General features: G+C 34.1%; 1 protein-coding gene across 1 annotated transcript in view; it reads left to right on the top strand.

The window, feature by feature from the left end:
• Nucleotides 1–13479, top strand: part of LOC106869999 (steroid receptor RNA activator 1) — a 42353-nt gene that overhangs the window by 10227 nt on the left and 18647 nt on the right. Inside the window, exons 2-3 of the mRNA XM_089365276.1 lie at nucleotides 4471–4635; nucleotides 8311–8612. Of these exons, the coding sequence (XP_089221402.1) occupies nucleotides 4471–4635; nucleotides 8311–8612 (467 nt within the window). The remainder of the gene's footprint in view (nucleotides 1–4470; nucleotides 4636–8310; nucleotides 8613–13479) is intronic.

Raw genomic sequence — 13479 nt, forward strand, 5'->3', positions numbered from 1 at the left:
GAGTGGTTGGCGTTAGGAAGGGCATCCAGCTGTAGAAACTCTGCCAAATCAGACTGGAGCGTGGTGTTGCCATCCGGTTTCACCAGTCCTCAGTCAAATCGTCCAACCCATGCTAGCATGGAAAGCGGACGTTAAACGATGATGATGATGATGATGATGATGAATATGTGAAAAGTCCAACTAATGCCGTCTCCAATGTGCAAATAATAAACTTAATAAATAATTTATCAAAGTGCATATCATAAGCTTTGCAATTTCAATATGAAATTTTTGTTTAAAAAAAAAAAAGATCTATTTTCATTAATAAAAACATCTAGATTATTTATTGTATAATGATGCAATTCTCCTATAAGTAACAACAGCTGTGGTTGGTCATTCTGCCCTAGATACACTTCCTCTATCACTTTAATACGTTGACTTTGTGTCTGTGTTACAAATCATTATCATGCCAAATTAGGATTAAATAATAATTTGGCTGAGCCTTTTGCTATGACAAAACTAGCCTGTCTCTAGATGAATTCTTGGTTTATTAAATAAATGCTGTCTCCTCCCACCACACACACAAACACATGCAAAGAAAACAATAAAGATATATATAAATATTTATTATTCTGGAACTAGCAAGATGTCAGATCATTAGTATACTTTGATATTTCTTCAAGCTTTTCAATCTAAATTCAAATTCACCTAAGTCAACTTTGCCTTTCATCTTTTCTGGGTCAATAAAACAAGTATCAATCAGGCATTGTGATTGATATAATTGAATTAGTTGTTTCCCACCAAAATTTTGGGCCTTGTGCCTAAAGCAAAAAGAAAAAGCTTATTCTGGCAATAAACACAATTGCTGTGGTCTTTCTGATTCTATCAATATCTCAATGAAGGCAAATAAGTAAAAACAAGCTGCAATTAATTAAGGGAAACAGAGAGCTAAAGAAATATGATCAAGAGTGGTGGTAGAAGTGGTGGGTAAGGCTCATCAAGGAATACCATTCAGTAGTAAGGATAAAAGCTAAACAAGTTCAAACACAGAAAGCTTCCTTGAAGTGGTCTAGCTGGGTTCCCCCCCCCCCCCAATATAATAGTGTTATGAAGAACCATGCAGATGCTGTGTTTTCTGAAAAGAAACCCAAGTGTCAAAGCATATTCAGAATGAATCAAGCCTTTTTCTCTGTCTATTTGTCCAAGAAAATCAATATTAAATGAAATCAAGACAGCAACAATGAATTCATTTTTGATGGATGAAGCTACAAATATTTCCCCTCGCATAGTGTGCTTATATAATGTTTGATAATGATATCAAAGAATGTTTCAAGTGTATGATGTACCTTCTGTGAAGAACCATAAAACTTGAAGGAATAACTTGAAGAAAGATAAAATGTGGCGTTAAATCTGTAATGGAGCTACTGACACAATTTGAATCAAACATTGGACTCCAAGCAAACTTAATTCTCCATCTATTCTGGGTTCTGTACACAAAAACTGAAATGAGTTCTATGATACAAGCTGAATCTGCAGGGAAGCTACATTTCTATGACAACCTTTAAGACATTTATTTCTTTGGTGCAATATTTGGTAAAGATATACCAAAGTAGTTCACAGGAAATAAAATTGCAACATAACTGTTATGGTGTATCAAATTTTGAATTTTTCTTCCTTTAAATTTGCGACACTAATATTAATAGAGACAGCTTTTGCACATTGAATGTTTTTCAACGAGACATTGACTTGCAAGCTACATATACAGGTACTAGTGTGGCTGTGTGATATGAAGTGTGCTTCCAAACCACATGGTTTCAGGTTCAATTCCCATAGGCAGAGTATCTTCTATAGCCCTAGGCCAACAAAGCCTCGTGATTGAACTTGGTAGACAGAAACTATATATGTATGTGTGTGTGTGTGTGTGTATATATATATATATATATATATATATGACAGGTTTCTTTCATTTTATTTATACGTGTGTATGTATGTGTTGTAGAAGGTTAGTGACAGGAAGGGCACTCGGCCGTAGAAATTCTACCTCAATAAATTCCGTCTGACCCATGCAAGCATGGATAAAATGGAAGTTAAATGATCATGATGTAATGAAGAGAATAAATAATAAACTAAGAAGTAAAGAATTTAAGGCAATACATCAGAATGTATGCCAACAAGTACGAGATACAGATATCGAGGTCCCATAGAAAATTCCTTTTAAAGCAGACTGAGGAAAGTATTATTTCGGATTTTGATTCTTTGCGTATCAGTTTTATGTTACAGGGCAAAATTTATCAAAACGTGAGATTATGGGGAGATAATTCTTAGAGTAGCTTCCCCTTGAGTTGTTTCGGCTTGTATTTTATGAAGTGAGTTAGCAATACTACTTTGTTAATTAAACCTGATTTCAAGGCAACGAGCTGGTAGAATCATTACCACGTCGGATAAAAAGCTTTGCAGCATTTCTTCCGACTATTAACGTTCAAGTCCCACCACGGTTAGTTTTGTCTTTGATCCCTTCTAGATCGATAAAATAAAATACCAGTTAAGTATTTGGGTCGATGTGATCGACTTAGCTCTTCCTCTCGAAATTGCTGACCTTGTGCCAAAATTAGAAAGAATTACAATTAATTTCATTTAATTTATCCAAAAACTTTTTTTCTTTTTGTAGACTTATTCATTTGTTCACTTTCTGTACATAGCCCATGTACTGTTCATGCAGTTATGCTTACTTTTTCTGATGAGTTGTAGTGCACCTGAGCACTGTATGCAACAAATTCATTATTTTTATTATTATTAATCGATTAATTAAGTACCAGTTACGCACTAAGGTCGATGTAATCGACTGGTCCCCTCCCCCAAAATTTCAGATCTTGTACCTTAAATAGAAAGGATTATCATTAATATTATTGTTATTATTATTAATGTAAACCCCCACACTCTATGTCTGTCTTTGATAAAGGACACAATAAATAATGCAGGGCAACATTTGTGAAATAGAAAATAAGCAGAAAAAAGTTATTGAAAGACCCAACCTGGAGCTCACCAACATCAACAATATGCAGAGAAGAAAGAATTTCTTAAAAAATGTTAAACTAAGGAATGATTTAGACCAAGTCATTTACATTTTTTTTTTCACAAACCTATTTATAAAAAAGATTGGAAATATCAATTAGTGAAATATCTTTCAATTTTTTTCTTTTTTCTTTCTTTCTTTTTTTTTTTTTTTTTTAGTTATCACAATCAAACATGAAACTAGCTACAGTGAAAGTGTAAAAAATATATTTGTTTAGCTGAAAAGCAAAAGTGTCAAATGAGATATGAATCTAGACCAGCATTTCAATTTCCTTCAATTTGTTTTCATGCTTGCTCTTGTGTTGAAAAGAAAATATTGGATAATTAGTCTTAATGCATATCCTGATACTAATTTGATTATCAACTCTTGACAAAATTAAATTGTTTTATTTTGTAAACATCATTTACCAATTTTATACTATTGTTAAGTGTTCTCTGATTCTTCTGTTTGGCTAGAATATTACAATAAGTTAAGCAACTAAAATAATACACTGAATTATGAACTTGGTTATATATAAAGTAGCTTGTCTTTACCATAAATATTGCTATTATTTTATATAAGCATGTTGCAGATATAATGCTGTTGTTTCAGTGGCACATCTCATGTTCAGTGTTGTCATGTTCATAACATAAAGCAATTGTAGGGATTTGAACCCCAAACATGAAATTACTTGTTAGCTGTCGAGACTGAACCGCATCATTTTCATAGATCTGTTTGATCAGACCTATAAAATTAAAAAAAGCATTTTTTTTTCTAAGGGAGAGTGTGTGCAGGAGTGTATTTGGTGTGTCAAATATTATCTACATTATGAGTTCTAATCCTTCCTGAGTCAACCTTGTCATTCAGTATCTTTTGAACATTGTAGTATGGGTTGGATTGATGTGCAATATGACAAATTACATTCATTATAATTTCATATGATTTCACCATTGACACTTAGAGTTGTGAGGTTAAGGTGCTAGTATACTAGCCTCATGGCTGTGAAGTCAAGGTACTGGAATAGACTGCATGGTCAGGAGTTCAAAATTTTTAATTAGTATAACTTTGGCAAAGGAACACAATTCTCTATGTTCCCTCTAGTTGTGGAAGCAATTGCTTCAACACAAGCACCATCACATCAATGTAAACCTGAAAATAAAATGTAAACAACAAAATGATGTTTGTGTATTTGTTTAATTTAAATTCTTTCATCACGTACATTCTTGTCTGGCTTGGATTATGTATTAATTCACTTTCTACTCTATTAACTTCTGTTATTGAAACATAAATGACATAACATTTACCATAAAGTGAGCAACTGTACTTTACCTAACCGTGGTACCTACTTACGGCTAGTTCGACTGATTTAGTGAGAGTCAGCTGAAGGTGTCTCAAGAAATTTGTAAAACTCATTTCACATTTCTTCAATTATTTTCCAGGAAATACAGAGAGGGGATGGAATGATCCCCCAATGTTTGACTATTCTAGTGTCAACACTAAACAGACACATCCAAGAAGAACACTGCTGAATAAAAGAGTAGCTTATCCTATGTCTAATGATGCGGCTAATGCTGCAAATTTATCACAAAATGAAGAACAAACTGGTAAGTATAACAAATCTCATACTTTCTTTGCGGATAGAACAGTCAAGTCAAAATTTTGACTTCTGGTGGTTCTGTAGAACATTCAATTGACACATTTCAGACCTGGTTCATCATTTCTTTTGTTGTGAAGGTGAAAGTCTTGAGTCATCACCATCATCATCATTACCGTACATCCACTTTCCATGCTTGTATGATGTGGATGGTTTGACTGGAACTTGCAAAATGGAGAACTGCACCAGGCTCAAATTGTCTGTTTTGATATGGTTTCTATGGGTGGATATCCTTCCTAATCCAAACCACTATACAGAATGTACTGGATGCTTTTCACATGGTGTTGATACAGGTGCTCTTTTATGTGACACCACCACAGGTGTGTTTACATGGTGCTGGCACAGAGGCACTGGCATAGGTGCTTCTCTGGCACAGGTACTTTTCACATGACACTGGTAAATGACAAATGACCAAGACCTTTGGCATTATGTCATGCTTGAGAAGAAGCCCCAAGTAAAATCAGTCATAGTAGATACTGGTGTCATGCAAATAGTACCCTTCCTTGCCAGTGGTGCATAAAAGCACCCATTATACTCTCAGAGTGGTTGGTGTTAGGGAGGGCATCCAGAAGTAGAAACCATGCCAAATCAGACTGGAATCTGGTGCAGTCAAACCATCCAACCCATGCCAGCATGGACAATAGACGTTAAATGATGATGATGACTGGTACAGGTGCTTTTCTGTGTGACACTGGCAAGGATACTGTTTACATAGTGCCAGCACAAGTGTTTTTTACATGGCACCGGCATGGGTGCTTTTCACGTAGTGCTGGCACAGAGGTGCCTCCTACATGGCAGTGGTATGCGTGCTATGTGTTTATATATAAATGTATATATAATAATCACGTTTGATTCTGTACCATATGGCACTATAATAAAAGCAAGAATATGTTCCTGGTAAAAGAGTACCTCCACTCATTTTGTAAATTGCTGTGTTGCTTATTAAGTTTTGAATACTACTACAACTACTTGACTCATTTCTCACTACTAAGAGCCTCTCCTTTCAGTAAGATACAACAGCTTTCCTCTGCAGTTATTTGTTACATCAATTATTGAACTTGGTAACCATGTACAGCTAGATAGTCTGAGCCATTTTGAGAGTTAACTGCCTTGACCACTGGCACAACACATTGTTGCAAACGGAAAACAAACTGACCTTTTCATTGGAAGCACACTACCCAATTTATTGGACCAGTCATGTTCTTAGACTAGGGCTGGCCAACCTGAGGCCCATGAACCACATGCAGCCCACAGACTTTTATCTTGTGGCCCACTTGATACTTATTGAAATGGGTTTATTTTAACAAGCATTTTAAAAATTTTATCAAAAATTAAAGATTGAAATGATAAGTAAAAAAGAAAGATACTACTGTTTTTGCAACGATAATATTTCATGTTGAATGAACAATCATTCATTTATTATTGTAATAATAGCATGAGAAAGCAAAATGCTTTCAATTCTGTCAGTATACAAGCAGTCCTAAAAAAACTTGCTATGATTAAAGTGGCCCACAATGTAATTCAAGTTGACCAGGCCTGTCTTAGACCGTCTAACAAACTGCTGCTTAGTTTCCATCAACCAAATTAGCAAATTTCATTCACAAGATGCTTATACAAGAGACTTGCCTAAGGTGCTATGCAGTGAGATCAAACCCAGAATCATGCAATCTTTTTTGTATCTTTACATACAAAAAAAGAAAAATTAACAATTTTTATTTTATCTGTAAATGTGCTATTGAAGATTTAAAAAATTTTTTTGCCAGATTTCAATCCTTCATCTGGATTAGATAGTTTCTTAATCATTAATTCTCCTACATAAAACTTACCAATTTCTGTTTATCATCTGAGTTTCATATATATATATATATATATATATATATATATATATATATATATATATATATATATATATATACATATATATATTTATATATATATAAGTCAGTAAATAGTGGGGTTGTGTTAACCGCACGTGGAGAAATAATAGGAAAATGAAAAAAAGCCAGAATGCTAAACTGGAAGCATATTTTAATAAAGATTTCTTCTAACCGGTTTTCATTGCGAAAAGCAAAACTCTCAACTCTCATGCATCCTTATTTTTCCTACCAGTTTATACATGAACTACTATTGAACTTCAAAAGCTCAAAGACAATATAATGTATGGGTATATTTATTTTTTTATATATTATTGTTTTATATATTATTTTCTTCATTTTGTACTTCTTTGTAAAAAAACATTTTCATTCTCTTTCTTCTTGATAATTTGCTTTTCGCAATGAAAACCGGTTAGAAGAAATCTTTATTAAAATATGCTTCCAGTTTAGCATTCTGGCTTTTTTTCATTTTCCTATATATATATATATATATATATATATATATATATTGTTGACATTAATGCTTTTCATGTCTACAGGAGTTGTGGGTTCATGTTCCACAGGCAGCCTTTGAGTTTTTCTATCCAAAAGGGATTTTCATCCCCGTATTTACATACTTTTATTTATAGCTTTATATGTACTTTGAGAACCAATTCAAAAAGAATTATATATATATATGTATAAATATATATTTTATTCTTTTATATGTTTCAGCCCTAAGGCTGTGGCCATGCTGTGGCACTCAAAAGTCATTGGAAAGGTTGTAAGTAACAATGAAAGGGCTTTAATAAACAAAGCAAAACAAACGACTTACTATTTCACCAAATTAAACAAACATCGGATTAGTTAGTTGGATATTTAACCAATTGACTAATAATAAAGGAGTGAAATTGAACCAGTGCATGTGTTATTAATATTGGCATAATGACTCTCGCTAGACACAACAAACATCTGTTTCAACACACAAATTCACATAAAGAATCTTGCAAACCAAATATAAAAATGAAGTATATATATGCATTATTTACAATTGATGGATATTTGTCCTCATCTTGTTTGTTGTCAACACAACGTTTCGGCTGATATATTCCTAAGGGAATGAGAACCCAGGTTCGAAATTTCCCCAAGACACCTGATGAAGGCTGGAGGGTATATCAGCCGAAACGTTGTGTTAACAACAAACAAGATGAGGATAAATATCTGTCAAATGTAAATAATGTACATAATTCCTCATCTCTTAAATATAGAACTGAAGTATATATATATATATATATATCTCAAGGAGTTAAGTGCTCATGGCCTACATACATGCATGCATGTGTGTTTATGAATGTATATGTATATATACCATGGGCTCTTAATTTCTTGGGGCTGTAGGGGCACTGTGGTGACACACAGCATGTCTTGTGCCTTTTAAGTTCAGCACAGCCCATCCTTCTCCATATTTGACATCAGATGATTTCTTCCAAGAAAGAAACAGAAGAAACAACTCTAATGCGCGACTGTTTCTATATTTATCAAACCCAAAAGGATGAAAGACAAAGTAGATCAAAGTATGAGTGCAGAAAGCCAGAATGATTACCATAAATCAATCTGTCCAGTGCTCTGGCAACTCTTGCTGCCTAAGTTAATATTCTTCTCTTTTTCCTGAATGTTGTTCACACTACATACGTGTAATGTGTGTGTGTATTTGTTTGTATAAAAATCCATTTCCTCCAAAATTTCTTAATCTAATATTTATCGTTTCAAAGGAGCACTATTAAATCCTGGCTGTGGTCCACCACCGTTGGGTAATGTCCAGCTACTACCCCCAGCATCAAACACCAATACACCATGTCCTGTTCCTCTTCTTGTTCCCGAGTTGAGTCAGCATTCTGGTCTGGACCTTTCATCTTCAGAAAATAATTCAACCATACCACCTGGACTGATAGACTTCCCCGAAGCTATTGATGGTCTTTTGGGAAAACTGTCACTGAAAAGTGAAGAAGAGCTGCAAGAGTATGTTCTTAATAATATCAATGTTGTGTTTGAAAAATGCAAAGGTTGTTTGCAGGTAAGTTAAAATATAGTTTGTTATTTTTCTAAAATGTTATCTTTGACAAGAGTTTATCTCTCTTTCATATTTAAACCGATTTGAAAGTGACTGTAAGAGTGTAGTTCATACTCTTTTACTCTTTTCAGTCATTTGACTGTGGCCATGCTGGAGCACCGCCTTTAGTCAAACAAATCGATCCCAGGACTTATTCTTTGTAAGCCTAGTACTTATTCTATCGGTCTCTTTTGCTGAACTGCTAAGTTATGGGGACGTAAACACACCACCATCGGTCGTCAAGCGATGTTGGTGGGGACAAACACACAAACAAACATATACACACACATATATATATACACATATATATATACATATACAACAGGCTTCTTCCAGTTTCCGTCTACCAAATCCACTCACAAGGCTTTGGTCGGCCCGAGGCTATAATAGAAGACACTTGCCCAAGGTGCCACGCAGTGGGACTGAACACGGGACCATGTGATTGGTAAGCAAGCTACTTACCACACAGCCACTCCTGCACCTATAATTAATTTTTAATTTAGAGTAAAACCTAATTCAAACAATAAATCAATAAAACAGGCTCCAAGATAACTGGGGTAGATGGTCTGTATCAGCAAAAATTAAACGTGGAAGTTGATGAGTTTGGATATGTTTCTATGCTGAGAACGAAGAGCGGAATCTGATGTCTTGGTATTGATTCTATCTCTGAGAGAAAGGTTGAAAGAATCTATTTTCTTTTGGAGGAAATGTCAGTGCCTAAAAGTAAAATTCCATTCTCCCAAATTGAATGAGTGTATTCAAACTTGTGAATTTCAGTGACCATCATCATATTTATGTCTGCTTTCCTTGCTGGCATCATGATCCATGTCACTCTCTCCTTTATTGCAAGCTACTGCTCCCCAAAGTCTAGGCTCTTTTATATGTCATTTGGCTTGGTTTCTATGGCTGGATGCCATTCCTAACCTCAACCCCTTTACAAGTGCTTTAACTCTTTAGCATTCAGGTTACTCTGTCAAATGTAATGCTTATTTAAGCATATTACTTTGGTTTAATGATACATTATCTCATAGCTTTGAGATTTCAATGATGTGATTGTTTACTTTTAGAATGATATAAGAGGCTGAATCTAGCCAGTTTTGAACATAAAGCAGGTTGAATATTTGGGCCAGATGCAATGGATTTAAATGCTAAAGGGTTAATGGGTGCATTTTCTTGTGGTGCCAACACTTGAGAAGTTGAATAACTATTCAACTTCTCAAGTGAAGCAGGACTAGTGGAACCTCGTATCATGAGGTTGCCTGTTCAGAGAAACAGAGTAAGACTACTTTTTTTTTTTCGTAAGAATACCCCCCCCCCCCCCCAACCATAAATAGTTGTTATACCTAGCATCCACATATGTGGCAAATGAGGTGTCATGACTAAACTAACTTCACATGAATGATAATTTATAAATTTTTCTCTAAAAATTTAACAAATGATAAAAAAATTAATGAAGACAAAAGTTGTAAATTTGTTTTATACATTTCAAGTAAATGAACTCCCTGTGCCTGATGAGATCTCATTTTATTTTAATAACCATTATTAGTTTTATCATGTATAATATCATTACTACTATAAGTAAAATTTAGTAATTAATTATGTTGCCTCACTGCCTGCTAAAGCCTAAAGCTTCCCTTGACATGCCTTGTACCCCATTGGGGGCTGTACTGCTCATGTTGAGAACCTCTGACTTTGAGTAAAGAACTAATTTGTCTTTAATAAAATATCATACACACATACAGAAATTAGAAATATATCGTATTCTTACAGTATATAAACTTATCTAAACACCTGAATTTCACCAAGTATTCATTTAAGTATTTTGTAGTGGTATAAATCTCAGAATATCATTAGTACTTTATGATGTAAGGAATCATAAATGGTAACATTAGTGGTGGCAGTATTTGAATTTGGATCCAAGAAAGCACTGTTCAAGAATGTGAGTTTTGTGTATCATAAATTAGAGAATTTCAAAGCAGCAGTCAGTCGGAATTGGTTTCTTATTTCTTTACTACCTACAAGGGGCTAGACACAGAAGGGACAAACGGAATAAGTCAATTATATCGACCCCAGTGCATAACTGGTACTTGTTTAATCGACCCTGAAAGGATGAAAGGCAAGGTCGACCTGGGCGGTATTTGAACTCAGAACGTAACGGCAGATGAAATACCGCTAAGCATTTTGCCTGACGTGCTAACGTTTCTGCCAGCTTGCCTACTTTATTAAAAAGTAGGCCTTGTAGAAAAGATTATATTGCTGTTTTGAGAAATAATACAAGTTGAAGCTAAAGAACAAAGCAAAGTTAACATATCTGAATAGAAAAAGACAATGAAATGTAGCATATAACATTAAGAGTAAACTTTATTATAACTCATATCAGTTGTGGGCAAGCTATGGCCAGTGGGGATTTTCTGAATGGCACATCTAACAGAAAATTACCTTGATTTTCTTTTTTAAGAAGTGCGACCTGCCTGATGATGCCATCTTCTTGATAAAGGTTACCCATGCCTGACATATTTTTGTGTTGGATATAAGTTTTGTTACAAAACATCAGGTTCTTCTTCTCTCTTCAAAATACCAAGTTATCCAAACTCATGAACTCAACCTGTAGTCGACTCCTGGTTTTGTATCTCTGAGTAAGGTACATAACTCTGTTTGTTATCAACCTGAGTAGCTTTCAGTAAGTTAATAGAAAATAGCTCCACTTAATAAATACAACTGGAAATAAAGGATGTAATATTGAGACAAAAACAAAATTGGTATTTAATACAATTCATAAATTCCTTTTATGTTACAATTAATTCTTTTTCCTAATAATATGTCTATATTCATATTGTATTTCTGTTACTGTCCCTATCATCGTCATCATCATCAACAACATTTATGTCTGTTTTCCATGCTGGCATGAGTTGGACGGCTTGACAGGAACTGGCAAGGCCAGAGGCTGTACCAGGTTCCATAATCTGTTTAGGCACAGTTTCTGTGAGTGGATGCCCAACACCAACCACTTTACAGAGTGTGCTGGGTGTCATCCTAACAACACTGTCTCTCTCATTCAATTCATAGTTGACATTGCCAGCTACTATTTCTTTAAATCACTTCAGATTCTTCTATGACAACCCAAAACTCTACTTCTTCACTCAGTGAAGCTTGCAGGTTCCAGATCTCTATCTATTTGTTTGTTTGCTTTTTAGCTCCCAGTTTATTTATTCAGAGCTGTCAGAAAACATTTCTCTCCAACAAATATTTCAACACTAAATGTTAGACACTTTCACCTCCTTGGCAAAACATTTTACTTCATTTCTGAGCTATTTATATTCATAAATTTCCAAAGCAGACCATTGCTACTTTCCCCAGATTCTACTGTTTGCTCAGTATTAATTAACTAATTATTAATTAACTAATTATTAATTAACTAATTATTAATTAACTAATTATTAATTAACTATTTAACTAATTATCAGATTAGAAAGATTTCAGAAAAAGTAATAGTTCACACACCGATATATTCAAACCAATTTCTCCATCTTGGTGGTTATAATCACCATATTTTACCTGTTGTAACCTTTGGCCTTCCTCAGATGCTTATGTTCAGTGAATATATTCTGAATTTGGAACCAAACCATTTATTAAATTCTTGGCCATAGATTATTCTTATTGTGATGATGTCCATAGCAGGATATTTATTAATAGTTATGTCTAATGTGTTTTTTTTCCTAAAATGGTAGGATGTTTGAAAAAACAACCTCCATGGCTCATATCAGCTATTTGTATCATTGATTTATAGTACTTGCATTATCATCACTGTTATTTAGCCCCTGACCGGTGCTGGTCACTAGACCTATGATCAAAAGTGTTTCAGCCATGACCATCTCAGTTTTGTATGTGATACTCTACATTTTATGCTTTATTTGACTCGTGATATGAACCCACCCAATACTATTCCTAATTGCATGATACAAGCTTTTTGTTTTAAAGTGATTTAAATTTAAATTTTCCATCAAAATTTCGTATTAATTTATGTTCCAAATGCCAGCTTAATAATGATAAACTTATTTCACAAAATTCGTCAGTATTTTAAAAATTAATTGAAATAAAGACAGTGTACAAGCACATTCACACACACACAACAAACTTTTGTTTCCACTTACTAAATTCACTCACTAAAGTTTTGGTCAGTCTGAAGCTACATTAGAAGACAACTACCCAAGGTGCTGCGTGGTAGGACTGAACCCAAAGCCACATAGTTGGGAAGCAAACTTCTTCAGATATATGGCCTACATTTTTGACAAAAAAAAGGGTCAAGACAGCTTGGTGCAATTTCAGGGAGATTTAACTGCTGTTTGTAGCAGATTGAGTTTCCTTAGTTGGTCACTTGTATAAAATTCTAGGTAATAGGAAAATGAAGTCTTCTTCTACTCTTTATATCATTCCAATTCATAATCTGTCTTGAACTTCTGTACATTGTTTCTATGAAGTGAAAACAAGAAAATTCTGCCTCGGTGAAATACATTTCGGGATTATGACGTGATAGAGTTGTCTCCTCTTGAATCCATAATTTTAAAAAAATATGTCAACAACCGAGTCTTCAAATGCTTCTGAAAACTGAGTCCAAACGCCATATCAATAGTTCCCAGCCTTTTTACCATCACAGCCCATTTCACTAAATGCTAATCTGCTGCACTTCTTTTGATAAATATTTAAATTAAAAATTTTTCCAAGAAATCATTTGATATTTTTTTTAAGAAAATGTTCTTGAATTTTTACTGTTTTCAGTTAAAATTGTGTTCTAACCATAATGATTATAGCTTATTGTATAACATATTTGTAG

The sequence above is a fragment of the Octopus bimaculoides genome, chromosome Z (genome assembly GCF_046866305.1).
Source record: "Octopus bimaculoides isolate indiv1 chromosome Z, ASM4686630v1, whole genome shotgun sequence".
NCBI classification, from domain to species: Eukaryota; Metazoa; Mollusca; class Cephalopoda; order Octopoda; family Octopodidae; genus Octopus; species Octopus bimaculoides.